The sequence below is a fragment of the Grammomys surdaster genome, unplaced genomic scaffold, assembly GCF_004785775.1.
Source record: "Grammomys surdaster isolate TR1022 unplaced genomic scaffold, NIH_TR_1.0 797, whole genome shotgun sequence".
Taxonomy (NCBI): domain Eukaryota; kingdom Metazoa; phylum Chordata; class Mammalia; order Rodentia; family Muridae; genus Grammomys; species Grammomys surdaster.
Window position 1 is genome coordinate 430,787 of NW_021605216.1, and position 19,010 is coordinate 449,796.

General features: G+C 48.8%; 1 protein-coding gene across 2 annotated transcripts in view; it reads right to left on the minus strand.

The window, feature by feature from the left end:
- Galnt10 (polypeptide N-acetylgalactosaminyltransferase 10) overlaps positions 1–19,010 on the minus strand; it is a 152,446-nt gene that overhangs the window by 22,024 nt on the left and 111,412 nt on the right. For both annotated transcript variants that reach the window (XM_028782510.1, XM_028782511.1), the window contains exon 5: positions 1,424–1,609. In XM_028782510.1, coding sequence (XP_028638343.1) covers positions 1,424–1,609 — 186 coding nt within the window. The remainder of the gene's footprint in view (positions 1–1,423; positions 1,610–19,010) is intronic.

Here is a 19,010-nt window from a genome sequence, read left to right on the forward strand (position 1 = left end):
TCTCTCTCTCTCTCTCTCTCTCTCTCTCTCTCTCTCTCTTTCTCTCTCTCTCTCTCCCCCGCCCCTCTAGTAATGAGAGGTAGATGCAGGCCACTGCTTGGTTTAATTAAATACAGTTTACCAGGAATTCTTGTCTTCCTTTCAGCCCAGTGAGATCCCTGGGCATGATTGTTAGAAGCACATAATCCAGTAAGTTCTTAGTGATGTGGTCAGGAAGAAAACCCAGCTGGGTTATCCCGTGGGACTGTGTGTAGCTGGCTTTCGGTTCTCATCTGCATGGTGGCCTTTACTGTCGCGGTTGATGGACCATGAAGCACTTGGGAGCTGCCTGCAAATATAACTCACAAGGCTCTATAATCTGCATGTCTGGGGTGAAGAGTCTGACTGGGGCATCATGGGAAATCATGCTGGTTGTTCAATTGTCATGCAAGTCTGACCCCTGACCTCTGGGATGGAGTTTACTTTTTTCTCTTGAGGGTGGTAACCTCACAGCTTGCCCTGGCCCTGCCCTGCCCTGCCCTGTCTCCCAGTCCTGACAGAACATCCATCTTAGCTATCTTCCTGGAGACATCTTACTGCCTCCCTCTGGGTGGATCTCCTCTGTCCTGACCTAGTCTTCTTTCGCTCCAGTCTCTCACGCCCACGCTCTACCTGCAGGCTTCAGTGGAAGGTTTCTGCCTCCCTCCTGGATGTTTGAGAGGAAGGGAACCCTGGAAGCAGTGTGGAGCTGTGGAAAATAACAGACTGATGCTTGACATATGGTGACTTCGACACCAATGGCCCGAGGAGACAAGCAAGCCACTGAGCATCTCGACTTCAGTTTCTTTTGCAACAAAAAAAGAGACCAGTTCAATGCACCCTTGTGAGGCCTGGTGGTCTTCCCTGCAACCCGTCTGGCTCACAGGATTGGTGCTGAGCAGTAACTATTTTCATTTAGTATAAAGACACCTCCCTCGCAGCTACCATAATTTGGTTCTTTTGTTTAAGACAGCATCTCATGAGTCCCAGTGTGGCCTCAGCTGAGGACGACTTTGAATTTCTGATCCCTCTGCCTCCATCTCCCAAGTGCTGGGGTGTGTCATCATTCCTGATTTATACAGTGCGACACCGGGGATAGAACCCAGAGACTTCTGCATGCTAGGCAAATGCTCTACCAACTGAGCTATGTCCCCAGGTCCCATAAGTTGACTCTAAATGGTAGAAAGCTTTGGTTTGCTCACCAACAGACTTAAGGCAATTTGAGAGAAGTTGTCTGGTCACTGAAGCTTGACACTTTCCTTCTCTATGAAACAAGGGGACAGACCTGAACTTCTAAGCCTCATCTGGAGCCTGGAGCTCTGTTGGGTGCTGCCAGGCAAGCAGGTCTTAGTGTCACCTTGGAGTGGAAGGCTACCCATCCACTCCAGGTTACCCCACTCCTTACCAAGCAGAGGGGGGAGCCAGTTGACGTTGGCTTCACAGTGTGAATCTAAGAATGTGATGACGTCTCCGGTGGCAGCGGAAGCCCCCAGCATTCGGGTCCTTATCAGGCCTTCCCGTTTCTTGGTCCGGAGAATCCTTACACTGGGGAAAAGGGCCATGTAGTCCTCCAGTGGCTTCTTCAGGTGCTCTGTGAGGAGACAGAGGGGAGAGGTAGGTCTGAGCGGCTATGTGGGGACTGCTCTGCGACCCACAGATTGGGCACTGATTCCCAGTTCACTGACTTACAAGGCTTGAGACAGAGCCAAGAAGGTCAGGGGCCAACATCTACAAACAGGGAAACTGAGGCTCACAGAGGTCCAGTGATGCACCAGGGCTCGAACACAAAGACTTCACATGCAAGGGTGGGGATCCAGGCAGCTGTTTATGCCTGTCTAGTGTCAGTTCCCTCATTTCCTGACAGAAAGACTGTTGTTTCCCGAGGAGACTGACTAGTCACGTCTTACATTCATCCAACTTTCCCAGGAGTAAGTGGGAGAAGCGTGTTGCTCAGGCCTAGCCAATCACTGTACTCCATCCTTTGGTCACACTGACAAGCTCAGGGATGGCTGTGCAACCTGGGATGGTGTTTTAGCATAAGTCTTCGGCAGAAAAAAATAAGATGGGGGAGGGGTTTAGGGGTAGGCAGCTACTGAGGACCTAGGAGACACTGGCCTAGGTAGTCTGCGAGGGAATTTTCCGAGAGGATTAAGTGAGGTAAGGACCCACCCTGGATGGACCCATAGATAGATGGATGGATGGATGGATGGATGGATGGAAGGAGGGAAGGAGGGGTAGAGAGAGAGAACCATCCCCCTCAATCTGAAGCAGACAGTTTTTATTATGTACAATAGCTTTTCTTGTTTGTTTACTCTACCATAGACTGGTTTTCTGCCCTACGCCTGGAAAAGTTGTCCTTCATAAGTAGTGAAGACTTTCTTTCAGGTCAGGGAGATGACTCATCGGGTAAAGGCACTTCCTACCAGGCCTCATGACCGGATTCAATTCCTGGGACACACATGGGAGAAGGAAACTCCCTTCCTCAGCTTGTCCTCTGACTCCCACTCTTGTCTTCTGACTTTCACATATGTGCTACGGCACACTTGTGCTTCATTTGTGTGCATACACAATGCATGTATGCATATGCACATACATACATATTGAACAATACTAAAGTGGAAATGTAAGGGTTCTTTGGAAAGTCAGTTGTTTTGGATGGTGTTTTGCTGGGGCAAACACGTGAAGGAACGTTTCGTTGGAGCAGACACAGGTGAAAGGATGTTCTGCTAAAGCAAACATGTGAAAGGACACATGAGGAAGGATTCTTCACTAATGATACACATGCGTTGCTCAACCTTACACTGCATAGTTAAGCTCCATTTGTTGGGACTCCATAGAAAAAACTGTACCCCAAAACTTCGGGTAGTGTGCTGGTGGCTGGCTTCTTGCTGCTTCCTCAGACTTGGGCTGTTTGACAGAGTGATGTCAGCTGAGACAGACCCATGGTGAGGCAAGAGCCGTGGAGGACACGTGATGTTTGGAGGGAGTATAAATAGGACCCAGTGGACAGTGACAAAGGCTGAGCTAAGGTTGCTTATGGAGCTAGCTGTGTAAGGCTTGTTGGTCTCGAGTCATTGCATAATCGCTCCTGCTGACTGGTGTCAATTTGGCAGAGGCCTGGCTGCTCCTGTTAGGTCATGCCACTGCTGCTGATTCGTGTTTGTTGTCCTGACTCTACTGAACTGGACTGCTGGTGTATCCGTGAAGTGTTTGTGAGTGGATCGAGCTGCCGCTGCTGACCTGTGAACTGAACTCTGATTTCCTGACAATGCAGATGGGATTTGCTCCAAAGAACAATTTCTAAACAGGTCCACTTCCTCCATATCCTTTCTTTCCCACTACCTCTGGTGGTGGTAGGCTAGAAGGGAGGTTAAAGCATTTAAGAATTGTCATTAAAAGTAAGTTTTGAAAAATTAAAGTTACAAATATGGACGTAAGGATCCACCTGCCTCCGTACCCCAAAGCTAGGGTTACAGACATACACAGCCATGATTGGCTTTTTACAAGAGTGCTGGGGATTCAAACTCAGGTCCTCAATCTTGCACAGTAAGCACTGTTAATCACTGAGCTAACTCCACATCCCCCATACTAGTTTTTTAAAGATGACTTTATATAAGCCCCATAAATGTACAAATGGCACCATTTATAATAACAACAAATAAACAAAAAACCAATAACAAATAGAAATACAGTCAAGCCTTAATTTATTTGTTTGTTTGTTTTAGTTTTGCCTTTCCAGCTGTGAACTAGAGGTCAGGTCTGTCAGAACAGGTGATCTGGGAAGCTAGCTGAGGCCTTCCCTTTGATGTGGGGGGAACCTGTTGAGATCCTGTGGAACAATGAAGGTCACCCCAGGTACCACTTACAACAGCTCTAAAGGGGGCTGTGGAACACATGGACTTAAGATTCCAGAAACCTCTTCAGGATGATGAGAACATCAGGTGTGTTGCCTTGTATTATGAAGGGAGAGCACCTGAAAAATATACTGGGGAGGGGTTATGATCACACAAAGAACAAGCCTTGCTTTCTTTTGCTCTCAGGCAGTGAGACCCCACAGCAAGAGGCGTGGCCAGGCTTGGGTGGGAGGTTGTTCCTCTAGAACAGTCTCTCTGAGGAAAGAGGAAATCCACGGCAAGTCTCTGCCCACTGCTGCTTCCGGGCTGCATTCAACCAGTGGGTCGTTAACTCGGGAGTGAGATTATCTTCTGTGCCACACGCCAGTGCTCTCACGGATGGAGAAATATCACCTCTGCCCGTGTAATCATTGAGATCCTCACGTGCACAGAGTCCCATCGCTAAATCACCCTAATGCAGATGGCTGCACTTGTTACTGATGGGCCAATTAGGGCCTTTCGACAGCCCGTGGTAAAGTTGGAGCGATTATTTAGGGGTAATTACTGCCTCCTGTCTGTGTGAGAAGGTGTATTTACTCAAAGCAGGGCTGCCTTATTTTGCCAGTCTCCTTGCACGGGGACATCTGAGAAGGTCTCAGGATTTGGAGCTAAAAGGAACTGCAAATGAGGACGATGGTCACCATGGTGACAATGGCAGGGGACACCTGCTGAGCCGGGCTCACACACAGGTCTGCCTGCTTCACATGCATTACCTCAGATACTAGCATCTAGCAGTCCTGTTTACAGAAGAAGATACTAAGGCTCAGAGCAGAGATGTAATTTGCTTAACAAACAGTTACAGATTAGAACACCATGTGTATAGAGACTCTTACCTGATGCCTACTAACACTTTTGGTCCTCCCCACCCCCTCTATGAAAGTGAGAGGGCTGGAGAAGTTAATGACTCAGATTCACACAGTAGGTCAACCTGGCAGAACTATCTCCCAGTTTAAAATTTCTCCCAGTGTCATAAAAGGCCCTTCACTGCCTACAGCTGTCCCCCTGCCCTGGTCCACAATCGGGTGCTCATCTCCACTGCCCTCTACTATGTGAGGGAACAGAGTGCACAGTCAGCTCAGGTGTATGTGTGTGTGAGAAAAGTACTCTCCTTCCTCATGAGTTCTAGTGACTGGACACACTTTGTCTGGCACTGGCACTTTTACATGCTAAGCCCTCTTGCTAGCCCCATGCTCTTGGATTCTACAGGAGAGTCTCAGAGAGACCTGGGGCCAGAAGGGCTGCTGATTTGAACTGGACCCCCTAACATGTTGTATTGAAATCCCAACTCTTGATTCCTGTGGCCACAGCACTGACTGGAAACAGTCTCTGCAGATTGACTCAGTTCAGGGCAGTTAACACTGGGTGAAGGTGGACTTGAAGCCACTGGCTGTTGGCCTGTTAGAGAGAAGCTGGTCATATGGAGAATGCCAGGGGAAGGTAGGGGCAGACCTCGATGTGTTACCAACTGTGGCTGCCAAGGATAGACAGCAAGAGGGAAGTGAGGGCTGGGTGAGGAAAGACAACACTGCCCCTGCGCCCCCCTCCACAAATTGCATGGGGTGGCTGCTAGAGATGGCTTAGCTGCTGCCCTTCCCTCTCCCTCCCCAAATTTTTTTTCTTTAAAATGTTCATTAACGTTCAAAATTATTTATTTACATGTGTGTGTGTGCACATGACTTTGGAGATCAGACAACAACCTGGGGGAGTCTGCACTTCCTCCATGCCGGTCCCAGGGACCAAACTCAGGTCAGGCTTTGTGGCATGTGCCTTTACCTCGGAGTCATCCCGCCAAGCCCTGGTTTTTCTGTCTATTAATTTTTTTTTACATTTACTTACACACAGGCTAGGGAGAGTAGTACATTATGGTGCAAGTGAAGAGCTCAAAGGGCACAGATTTGATGGGTACAGATTCTCTCCTTCTACCATTCAGGTCCTGGTGATTGTACACGGGTTGGCAAGTATGGCAATGGGCACCTCAGTATGCTAAGTCATCTGGCTGACTCCTTATTTACCATTAATTTTTTTTCTAGGTGTATGTGTGTGCTCGCACCCATGTCATTCTTGTGTGCAGCTGGCCAGAGGTGGAAGTTGAGCATCTTCCTCTCTCCCTTTCCACTTTATTTTTGGCACAAAGTCTCTCACCAAAACTGGAGCTCATTGATTGGCTAGACAGGGAAGCACTCAACCAAAACTGAATCCATCCCCGTCCCTAGAAGCCTTTTTCTACCTCTGTGACCAAAGTGGGTGCCAGTATCAGCTGGTGGCAGTGCCCTGTGACTCCCCTCAGCTCTGAACCACAAGCTCAGTGAGGTAGGCTGTGTGGACTCTCTGCTCGCCAGGTGTCCTTTGTGCCCAGCACTAAGCCAGAGGCTTGCACATGTCACCGCCAAATTCTCCATGGCTTCCTGTCACAAGGGAAGTGGCCACAGGACATCACCTTTGTCTCATAGTGGGAAGTTTCCTGATCGGTTAGACAGCTGGCATGCTAAGTGCTGAAGATGGATTCACATTCCCTTTGGTCCTCTGGGAGTCTTTGGTGCTCTGAGCTGTAAAATCAATTCCTACGTGGACTATATCTGAATTTCAAAGCCTGTTGCTTCTGACTAGAAACACTGTCTGAGGGGTATCTGAAATGTCTGTGTGTCCCTTGCTTGGGTTAGACACAGAGATGGAAAACAAGCACTGTCCAGCTGGATCCCAGGCCACCTGTGGCCACCATAGTGGTAGACGTTGTCATTTGTTTACTTGTGAGTGTTCTGGGTCTCATGACATCCTGGCTATGCTCAAATTTCTTGTGTCCTAAGTTGTAGCTCATCTTCAGGGACAGCCGTGTCTACCTGTCAACTTCAGAGTGCCCTGAGGCGTCAGTGATGCCTTTGGAGGAAGAAGAGGGCCCCAGCAGTTGAAGGCATCCTATGAAGTCTTTTTTTTTTTTTTTTTTTTTTTTTGATGTGAAGGTATTTCTCACCAAAGGCAATATTTTTAGGAGCAGTGGACCCTCACCTTTTTGGTCACATGCTTTCTGTGTACCTAAGCCCTGTGTGATATGCTACTACACACATGTGTCATTTCATTCCCAAGACTTCAAAAGGTAGTCACCTATGACCCCCCCTCCCCCTTGTGCCCCATACAGGGAAACGAAGGATCAGCCCAGTCCTGTATGAAGCTTCGTTCAGGCAGCTGAGATGGCTTGGAATCAGGCAGGTGTCAGGCATTGTTAACCATGCAACCGAACAGCTTCTCCATTCCTTGGTTGATCGATCCACCCTGCATGATGGATGTCAGTTGCCCATATTCCAAGCCCCAGGATGGCTCAGGGCTTTCTTTTGGTCTGACAAGTGACACGCATCGTTCACTGTGTGGGAAAGGTAAGTGACCCGCTGCTGGGGAAGATACTGAGGGATTTTAGAGAGAAGCAATAGAGATCTGCACTGACCAGAGCCCACATCTGCTTATAAAAGTTTAACTGTATCAGCACACAGGATATACAGCACTGAAAACCCAGCCTTTGCTTGCAAGGCTGAAAATGGTGACGCAGCTGTGGCTTAGCAAAGGAGTTTCTAAAGAACTCTATTAAGATTAATCTAGAAAGTCCTTGGGGAAGGGGATGCTGGGAGAGGTCTCTGTGTCTTAGTTAGGGTTTTACTGCTGTGAGCAGACACCATGACCAAGGCAACTCTAATAAGGACAACATTTAATTGGGGCTGGTTTACAGGTTCAGAGGTTCAGTCCATTATCATCAAAGCAGGAACATGGCAGCATCCAGGCAGGCATAGTGTAGGAGGAGCTGAGAGTTCTACATCTTTATCTGAAGGCTGCTAGCAGAATACTGGCTTCCAGGCAGCTAGGATGATGGTCTTAAAGCCCACATCTACTCCAACAAGGCCACACCCACTCCAACAGGGCCACACCTACTCTAACAGGACCATACCTTCTAATAATGCCATTCCCTGGGCCAAACATATACAAACCACCACAGTCTATACAGTACATATTGTGTAAGCACAAGGACTTGAGTTTAATCCCCAAGATCTATTCATGAAAGCCAAATGTGGTGGCAGGCACCCATCATCCTAGAGCTGGGGAAACAGAGACAGGAGGATGCCTGAAGCTGACTGACTGGTCAGCCTAACCTTATTGATGAGCTCTAGGCCATTGAGGGGCCCTGTCTCAAAAAACAAAGTGGGTGGTGCCTGAGGAATGACACCAAAGACTGACTACTGGTCTCCACATGTATATGCATCAGTGCCCCCCAACCCCCATGAACCCTAACAAACTTGCACAGGCAGATACATGTGTGTGAACACACAGACACTGAAATGACACTCAAAACTGACACACTGGAATGTACTCTCTCCAGACCTCCTCTGTGTTCCTGTTCTGATAACCAGCTGGGCTTGAAGACCCTGCAAACTGCTTCCCTGATCCCCCAATGGGTCTACTGCTCCTCTCTAGAGAACTTCAGCCTGGATCCCACTCCAGAATCTTCAGCGATAAGATACTACACTTGATCCTGAGGGAGTGGTCTTCTGCATCAGCTACTACCTTGGGGCCAGTGCTTCTTGCAAACTCCCTAGTTGCTATGATGGCCATGCTTCTGAGAACACACAGGTATCCCCTGTCATACCTAGATAGGGCTGTCCCCACCTGCTTACCTCAGCAGGTAATTCCTCGACATACTTCCTACAGACTCGAAGTCTCCGAAATGACAACAGACCTCTTCTCCAAAGGCTCTAGAGGGAATGCTGGAGTTTTCCTTCTACCACAGAGGCTGCCTGGAAAGTGTGCGTGGACGGGGGAACGCTTTCCATCTGCAAGCCTCTTGTCTTGGAGGCTGGGAAACATCAAGCCCACCACAGATCTGTGGGAATTGGGCAGAAGCTTTTTGTTAAAGGCCAACAGAACATCTGGCTTGATCCCCTTTTAATTATGGCTCGATGTCTCTTTATGTAACAGCTCGTTCACATGCTGCCTTGCAAGGTCTTAGAATTTATAAATCACATAATCAGCTTAGGAGGACCACTTTTCAAAGATTTCCATATAATGCCACAACTGTGGTCTTACAGAGAAGACCACAGTTACTTACAGAGAAGTAACAAGACAACAAGAGTTTCAGTGCGTAAGTGTCTGAGTTGAGAAGACAGAGAGGGGGATGGAGGCAAGCATTTATACAGTCAGTGCTCTGGATCCATGGGTGATACAATCTTGCTCAGCTGTATGTGGAAAAATAATAGAAAAACCAACTGCATCTGTACTGATCATGTCACAGACTTGCTTTTCTTGTCATTGTCCCTGAACAAGAAGGGATAAAGCCTAACACAGTAACATTGCAACAAGGCCTGCACAGTGTTAACTGTACTGTGTATGATAAACAATGGAGGGGTAACTTGGAAAATTATGTTTTTGTGTGTGCACACACGCATGTGTACCCACATACATGTGCTATGGCACACGTGTGGTAGGTCAGAGGACAACTTTCAGGAGTCAGTTCTCTCCTTCCACTATGTAGGTCCTGGCGATTAAACTCTGGCCATTAGGCTTGACAGCAAGTGCCTTGACCCACTGAGGTACATCTCCAGCCTCCAACAATTTGGAGAGACTTACAGGAGACAGAGGATATATGCAGGGTCTATGCAAACACTACACCATCTTCTATCAGGAACTTGAGCATCTGCAGATTTTGTATCCTTTGGGCTCCAAAAGCCCAGATCCCAAGGGTACAGGAACCACTGTCCTGTAACTGTCATAGTTTTGTGTATCTCTTAATCAGTGAATATGGTGTGGTCTGTCTGTCTGTCTGTCTGCCTGTGTATGTGGTGTGTACACACATGCCTATGCAGGCACTGTTCCTCAGGAGTTATCTTCCATGCTTTCTCACAGGGTCACTCACTGGCTTATGAGCCCCAGTGATCCTGCCTCTCTCTACTTCCCCAGCGCTGGGATTACAAGTGTGTGCCACCATGTCAGGTTTCTTATGTGGGTTCTGGGGATGGAACTCAGGGTCTCATGCTTGCACGGCAAACACTTTACCAACTGAGCATGCCCCCTGCCCCTTCATTAAAAACAAAACACTATCAACAGCCTCTGGTGTAGTCAAGCAAATGTACACAGCACATCCCTGAGATACATGGATTACTGGGCGAGTCAAGGAAGAAGATGCTTCACCCACTGAGTCTCCTGGAAGAGTACCTTGCCTGGGTATGGAAGGGGCTTTAGATGGCAGATGGCAATGGGGGCAAGAAAACAGGAAGAGAAGTTGGGTGAAATCGTACTGGTTGTTTCTGAAGGGAAATTCAGAGATGGGGTTGGGGGAAGAAGAGCGGTGTCAGGACAGCAGACACCCCTGCGGGACCAGGATATCCAGAGGTTGCCAGCAGTCACCCTGGAGTCAATAACAGCAAGCCTGTCTGTGGCCTCTTCCATCAAGGGCATGGTGCAGCCTCAGTCCTCCATGATTCTATGGGCACACGTGATCCTTTAGGAACTGAGAGCCACTGGGTTCACTAATTAGTCTTAAATTCTAGGGTGAACACAGAGTGAGCCCTTGAGTAGAAGCCAGTGAACGTGGGACAGCTGGCTCTGAGGTGCAACCACTGAGCCCCAGCTCATCCTAGGGGCTCCTAGAGGACCCCACGAGAAAGCTAACCATAGCCAGCACCTATGGAAATAGACTCAGAGTGGGCCTGGGGTTGGCTGAGTGTATGAGGGACTGTGGTGACTGAAACTGACTGGCAGCTTGATAAGATCCACAACTGTCCAGGAGACAAACTCTGGACCATCTGTGAGCATGTTTCTAGAAGAGGTTAACTGAGGCGGAAGGACCCACCCTAAATGTGTGTGGTACCAGCCGAGGCCTGGGGTCCTGGACTGAATAAAACGAACCCAGCAAGCTGAGAACCAGCATGCACCACTGCTTGCTTCTTGACAGTGGACACGATACGAGCAGCCATCTGTAGCTCCTGCCTCCAGGACTTCCCTACCACGATAGATTGTACCCCCAAACCATGAGCTAAAATGAGCCCCTTTTCCTCTAGCTGCTTTGTCAGGTATATCGTCACAGCCTGACAGGAGTAATTAATACAACGGTGCCTCAGGAATTCAACTTTCTCACCATCTCTCCTTCAGTGAGCTGCCTGCTGGTCCACGGTTTAGGTTAGGTTAACATGTGAACTTTAGAACAGCGTGAGTATCTCATAGGCTGGACATGTGTATACCTTCCCCAAACACTTTTTCTGACATCACATTACAGATGACCCTAGCAGTGTTTGCACAGAACCTGCATATATCCTCACATGCATGGGGCTCTGCCCCCCAACAAGCCTTTGGTGGTTTTGAGAATGGATTATGCTCCCTCCTCAAGCAGCGACACCCCCCAGCCAGCTCCCGGGGCTGGGAAGCACTTCATCACACAAATGAACTGCTTGTCCTCACTCCACTCGAGATGAGCCACCCTTTCAGAGTGTTGCTATTACCTAGACAGACAGCCCTGTCTGCATTTTTAATTTCAGCTAAATGCCTTCATCTCTTTTCAGCAGGTGGGCAGGGGCATAAATCTGTTTAATAGTCAGACAGCGAATAAAAACACTCAGGAAGCCACCTTGATGGAGTTAATTATGCCCCGTTTTCTGAAAGCGACTCCCCACCAATTGGCTGAGGCCGTCCCCAGCTGCAGCCCACCCAGGGAACCAGGCTCCTGGGCAGTTCAAGTGCTGGGCTCTTGGTGGCTGTTTTTAAATCACGCCACTTGACGGATGTCTAGTAGTAATACGTGCTTCATGAAGGATGCGGGCTTCCATGCCTATCACTCACAGTGTTATCAAGAAAGGAAAAGAAAATTTCCATTCCTGCAACGTGTTGGCCTGTCAGCTTCTCATTTGTTAAAGGGCAAAAGTGCCTCCTGGGGGGATTTGCCTACACAGTTCATAGAAAGAAAAAGCCGAGCTTTCTAAGCGCCACTCTAACCGCCCATCAACTCCTCAAGAAAGAAAAGGGCGGGCGAGACAGCTGAGGGAGTAAAGATGCTTGCTGCCAAGTCTGACAGCCTGAGTTCCATCTCTTGTACCCACATGGTAGAAGATGTGACCTCTGTAGGCTGTCCTCTGACCTTCACATGTGTGTTGTGGCATCTGTGCACCTACACACACACACACACACACATGAATGCTCACACTGGTGTGTACACATGCACATACATGAAGGCACACACAAGTGCATGCACACATAGGTACATATATGAATGCTCACACACATGTGCACACACGAACACACACACACGGACACGCACACACACAGACACACATCCCGCTCCAAGCCAACACAGTATCTGGATTGCTCAGATTATTTCCACATTGAGTAACACTAGGGCAGGAACTTTTTGAGATTTTTGGCTGCTTCTAGAAGTTTCCTCCCAGAAATTAATCTGACAGATAGGAGTCCTCCTGCCCCTCGGTTCACGTGGTATCATGAATCCAGGCCTCTCAGCAATGTTGGGGGGTCGCCATTCTCCTCCATCCTTCCAGCCTTGTCTCCCCGAATCTCATGCTCCACTGTGCTCCACACTTTCTCACCTTACTCCTTCATTCTCGCACGTCCCTCAGCTCCAAGCATCCTGCTCCATGTCCCTGTCCTAGGCAATCATATTCATGCCTGAAGTGCTCCCCAAAGCAGCATCCCCAGATGATGCTCACTCACGGTCCCTGAGGGCTGCGTGGGCATCTGCCCGGCACAGGTTTCTTGGGGGCTGGGCACAGTGTGATTTATTTCCCTCACGGCACCTAGCATATGGAAGGCGCTCAGTGAGGGCTGGTGTGCAGTGCTGATTTGATCTTTCTTTGTCTGTTGCTGTCTGCTTTTAAAGTTTTAGGTCCCGTATATGACAGGCATCTTGAAGACTCGCCTGCCACCAGAAGGAAGACAGAGAGCATGCTGGGGAGGCTGCCGTCTCTTGGGACTGTCCAAACTTAGGGAGCTAGTGTCCTGAAGCAAAAGATGCCTTCCCAGCAGGTTAGCATCAAGGAACTGACTGCTCACCAAGTTCCCACGTAAACGCCACTCTGTGCTCAGCAGAGGAACCATGTGTGCTCTTGGCCCACTATAATATCTAAGTCTGCTTTGTGAGACAGCTACGGGGTGGGACCTTGAGTGACACAGAACAGACAAAGGACGGGTCCAGTGGGACTTAGCCAGTCACTGACTTGTGTGGTCAAGTGTGTAGTGTGCACACATGTCACAGACAAGTCGTGCTAGTCATCCCTACCAGAGATGGCAAATCCAACAGTTTATTTCTTGACTGGTTTCCCAATCTTTTTTTAAAATGAATTCCCACATCTCCCTCTGCCCCTGGGAAGACATGAATAAATGTCTCTTTACCCCTGATAGGGCACCAACAATGAACCAACAAAATGATTCTCCAAGTCTATGTCTGTGAACCAGTAAGTTATTAGGGTAACTGATAGGGGGATGGGTAAGCCCCAAACAGCCTCCAGTATGAGTGACAAATCAGAAAAGCCACATCCCTGGAAGTCTCCACATAGCTTGCAGGCAGTTCCACTGGAGTCTCCTCCCTGGCAATTGCTACTGCTTTTGTAATGTTGGGAGAGGCCTTGTGTAATTTCCCGAGCCTTGTAAGTTTCCTTAGCCTCTTGAGTCTCATGAACCTCCTCCACGGCCAGTGTTTTAATTCCGAATTAATGCTGATGTGTGCAGATTCCTTCCGAAGCCTGTTTTCCTATTTATTAATGGTAGTATGTCATAGTCTTCTTTCCAGATCAGTATTTGTAGATCTAGCAGGTCCGTTCCCTCTCTGCCTTGTTTGTTTCTAAGATTACCCCACATGAGGGACAGCCCCGGTTTGTCAGACAAGGAGACCAACATAGGGAGAGGTAGAGAATTCGCTCAGTGTCTACCACTGTGCTCTCTGAGTCAGGCCCTGTCCTGGTATCACACCGTCAGGAGCCAGAAGAACCACTGCAGGAGACTACAGCTTAGTGCAGGACAAAGAAGAAGGAAGTCCACAGAAGAGCTTCCGCCATTGTCAACCCAATCGGCGGCAGAACTGCCCAACTCTACCTCAGAAGTTGGATGCATGGTTGGACTTTGTGGACTTGAAGGCTCTTTCCAGCCATGGCACCATGCGATTGATTTTACATAATGCTCCAGGAATGGGAGAAACCCAGATGAAGCTTGACTCCTGTAATTTGGTGGGTCCTTTTGAGAGGCACCCAGTAATTGGCATGGATTTTCCTTTTTATAAACGATACCCTATTTACCTACTCCTGCAATTGTCTCTCTGACCCAGCTGTGAGCAATTTGCACTTTCCATGGCTAGGCTTATTTTAATTTGTCAAAGGCCAGAAAACACATCCGTTGCTGCCCAGGGGGAACGCTGTGGCTGTTGGAGGAGCTGTGTGTGAGGTGATATGGGCTGGAGCTCTGTGTGTGTTCTGAACTCAGAGCAGCAACAGGTGGGATGGTCCAGGTCTCCAGCTGAGCATGTGAGCTGTTCGACGCCTGGGATTCTGGTTTGTTCCACGCTCAAACATGAATGTGCACATGCATACATACCCTCCCCTAATGGCCGGTGTTCCCCTCTCAGGCAGAGGCGGTCCCTAAGATCAGAAGATGCAGCGTGTAGCTGGGGCATCACAAGTTCAGATCCAAATAAGGAGGGTTGTAGCCATGTGTGCACTGTAGCAAGAAGCAGTAGTCCTGTAGTCACCTTCCTCCCATCTAGAGGCCCAGATAGTTATCTTAGCATCAGGGGAGGAGACCAGGGATGTGAGCTCAGGTACACCGCAGTGACCCAAGATTCCACAGTGTTAATGCACCCAGGCTTGTCACTGCCCAGTCACTGAGACCTCATTCTTGTGGTTGACCTGGCTGTCCTCTGGGGAGCATGTAAAAACATCATACCAGGAAAGCACGTTTAGGTTTGGAAAATAGGGCACACAAGAGAAATTAAATGTCACTTTTAAAACTCACTGTCCAAGTGGCTTCCTCTGGTTGTTTATAGTCTGCTTGGCCTTTCATGTCCCTAAGGTGAAGAGAAACTCCGCAGTCCACATCAGCCTTCCTTATTCTGCACTGCACAGGACAGCACAGACAAGAAGAGCCGCACGGCACGCTCAGACTCGGATCTACAGAGAAAGGCATTTCTGTTCACAGACAAGAAGACACCTTGCACGTATCGAGCCTGATCTCTAGACACTGAACCAAGCATCCTCCGGGACCCTCTTATGCACCCCGAGTTGGATATGAGACTATGGAGGCTGAGGGGCAGAGCAGACATATGGTCGGGTTAGTCTAAGGCCAGAGCTCGTGTTTCTAACCACCGGAGGTTCCTTTGCTTGTTGACATGTGTGCAAAGACCAGCAGACACACTTGAGGAATGGGCTGAGTGTGGAGCAGGTCCACAAAAGGAGAGACCACCGAGGCTGGCTGCAGTGGAATGCACAGGGTGCTGGTCTAGGAAAGAGAGAACATTCACACAAAGGCACAGGGTATTAGAGCCTCTGAGCATCCAAGGAACTGGAGACCAACAACCTTCGCTAATGATCTGTCTCATTAACATGCACTGAGTAAGTTGTTCATAACTGCTTTAGATGCAAAGAGTGCGCTTTTATTATTTATTTACTTACTTATTTATTTAATGTATATGAGTACACGGTCACTCTCTTCATACACTCCAGGAGAGAGCATCAGATCCTATTACCAATGGTTGTGAGCCACCATGCAGTTGCTGGGAATTGAACTCAGGACCTCTGGAATAGCAGTCAGTGCTCTTAACCGCTGAGCCATCTCTCCAGCCGAGAGTGCACTTCTTAAGGGTGTGTAAGTATCAAATATGCTCTTTGCTGGGAAGCAACAATTCAGTGTGTGCAGGATTACGACATGCCCCCTCACAGGAGGTGGCAGGGGAGCATGTTACAACCTTTGGGAAGTAAGTGATTGGATCGATTACCTTCTTTTCTTTAAGACTACCACTTTCCAATTGAAGAAATAAGCACTCCTTGAATAAACAAAACATTACAGATCAAAGTGTCATAGTTTTTCAGAGTGTGGAGGAAAAAACTCAACAAAACTAGACATATTTGGGAAGAGGAATCTTAACCTAGGAACTGCCTCTTCCATCAGAGTGGCTTGTGGGAGTTTCTTAACTGCTATTGATGCAGAAAGCCCCAGCCCACTGTAGGCGGTGCCACTCCTGGGCAGATGAGCCTGGGTTGTGGAAGTCAGGGGAAGCATTGCCAGTAATCAGAGTTCGTTCTATCATGGTTTCTGACTCCAGGCTGCTACCTCAGCTTCCCTCAAGTTGCTTTTGGTGAGTGTTTTAGCACAGCCAACAGACTTGAATGAGAGATAACCCTCAACTCTTGGCCACTCCACTGTCAGTTACCCTTTCTTGCCCTTTCTCTGTGTTTGTTAGCCTCGCTGCCTTGCCCCCCACCCCCACAGTGTGTTTGTGTGACAACCGTCTCTTTCCGCACGAGTGACGAAACCCTGCTTATCCAGTTCAGACATTGCCTCACTTATCCCAGCTGGTCTCAAGCTCGCTATTGTAGCTATGGCTGACTCTGAAGTGATTCTCCTGCCTGTGTATCCGCCACCACACCCGGCTTACCCAGCAGTGTGCTTTCCATAGCTGTCACACATTCCATGCCAGCTCTATATTGTCACCCCTTCTTCTGCGGATGAATTTTTAGGTTTCTCTCTTTCTCTCTCTCTCTCTCCCCCCCCCTCTCTCTCTCTCCCCCCCTCTCTCTCTCTCTTCCTTTCAAGATTTATTCATTTATTTATGTATATGAGTACACTGTAGTTATCTTTAGACACACCAGAAGAGGGCATCAGATTCCATTACAGATGGTTGCTAGGAATTGAACTCAGGACCTCTGGAAGAGCAGTCAGTGCTCCTAACCACTGAGCCATCGCTCCAGCCCTTTAGGTTGTTTCTAATACAGTAGGATTAAAAGCTGTGTCCCAATGGCCATCCTTAGATACACTCGTGGTTTACACATGACTGTTTCTCTAAGCTGGATCTGAGTAGCAGCCTCCCTAGATGTCTAAGACACACTAATCTTGGTTTGGGATGATGCACAAAAGTTAGGCCCCTCTCAAAGAGGGGGCATGTCCCGCCCTCCTTGAAGAATAGATACAGATGGTGCAGGGAGGAGGGATAGAGGTCAGGGAAGAAGGAAGGGAAGGGGGAAGAGAAAGGGGAAAAGAAAGAATGAAAGAGAAAAGAGAGGGAGGTTCAGAGTCCAGCTGAGTTTGGGTGGAATTCACCAATTCAGAGGGTCCCCAAAGGCAAGCTTCACTCACCCCTGGGCCTTGGGACCACCTGTGTTTTGGAAGGCACACCACCAAAGCCACAGATCTGACATGTCCAGGGACATAGGCAGGCTTGTTGCAGTGATCTCATGCACCTCTGACTGGCCCACATTCTTGCCCCATTCCTCTGAGCCGCTTCAGATGACCCGGCATTCATGGGGTGAAATGAGGCTGTGGCGGTGAGTGGAAGCCGGTGCTAAGGGTATAGGAAGGAGGAGAAAGCGATCAAGAGAGCCCCGCTCTGCTCCAAAGCAAGCGCCAATTAAGATGATTACTGGTTTCCCTACAACACAAATACTAATGGCCTGTCACGCTCTGGCATATTTTTCTTGGTAACCTTCAACTCCGAGTGATTAATCAGACTCTTGTGGGAAGGATCATACACACATGGGCAGAACACAGGAAAACCAGCCCTCAACTCTGAAGGCCATGTAGGTAACGGGGCAGAGGAAGCATACGCTCTGGGATGAGCAGTGTGGGGAGCCCCACCACAATTTGTGGGGGAAGATCTCCTAAGATTGAATGAGGAATGGGGGTGAAGGCTAGCTATGTGGCTCCAGTCTACCACTCCGGGACCCACAGCCCTGTCGGGGGGTGGGGGAAGTGAGTGTAACTCCTGTCCCAGTCTCCAGGGGGAGAGACACGATGGTGCACATGCAGGAATGGGAGTGAGCACAGCTCCTGAACCAGACAGAACCAGGCAGACCCCCACTCTTTCCTTCTTATGTAACCCAGGCTGCTCTCAGGCTTGCTACATATCTAAGGATGACCTTTGTCTCCTGATCCTCCTGCCTCCACCTCCCAAGGTCCGGGATTATAGGTGTATGCCATCACATCTGGTTTAGGTGCTACTAGGATCCAACTCAGGACTTGTACACTAGGCAGACACAAACAACTGAGCCACACCCCCTGATCAACACCTCCTTTCTCTGCAGACCAGCTCTGTACTTAGGTCTCTGAATCCTCCTCTGCAAAGTAGAAACCCAGTGACCGACAGACTGAAAACCCATTTGATAATTATTAAACTATTACTGTCTGCAAGCCAGGAAGGATGGCACGGGTCTCAGGACCTCAGACAGCCCCTCAGTTGCAGAGACACTCTCCCCAGTTTACAGAGGTGTGGTAGGAGCTGTACGTGGCCACTCTGGTCTTCATCTACCTCTTCCGCCAAGTATAGCAAACAGGATTTCAAGTCCGTCCTTCCCAGTCTTCCTCTGGATGGCATTCTGGAGTGTCCTGGCCCCGTGCTAGCCACATGCCAGGCTCAGTAGATTCTGACCAATTATTAACAATGCATGTTAACACCTGGGCTGAGGAGCTGAGAAGTGGCAGCAGATCAAGTGTTCCCGGAGCTGGTGAGCTTAGGGATATATGGGACAGTGCTAGACTGGAACCCCCAGACCTAACGGGGTCCCCTTGGGATATAGGGTCAGCAATGGGAAGAGAAGAGCCAGAGACCCAGATTTTTGTGGGAATTATCTCAGCTTCTAAATACTGGCAACGACCTCAAAATTTACCAGTTATTTTGAAGGTCAAATAAGGAGGTCTGTGGGGCTGTTTCTAAGATCTTGAAGGAAACATAAGTTCTTCAAAGCTAGAGGTTTATGGCCTAGAGCAAAGGAGAGCAACTCAAAAAACAGTTCTCACAGACCAGAGGTGTTTAATGAACGGGAACAAGGAAGAGGGAAGGACCCGAGGCCACCATCCAGATCACTGCTAAGATGGACACACACATAATAAACACACACACACACACACACACCACACACACCA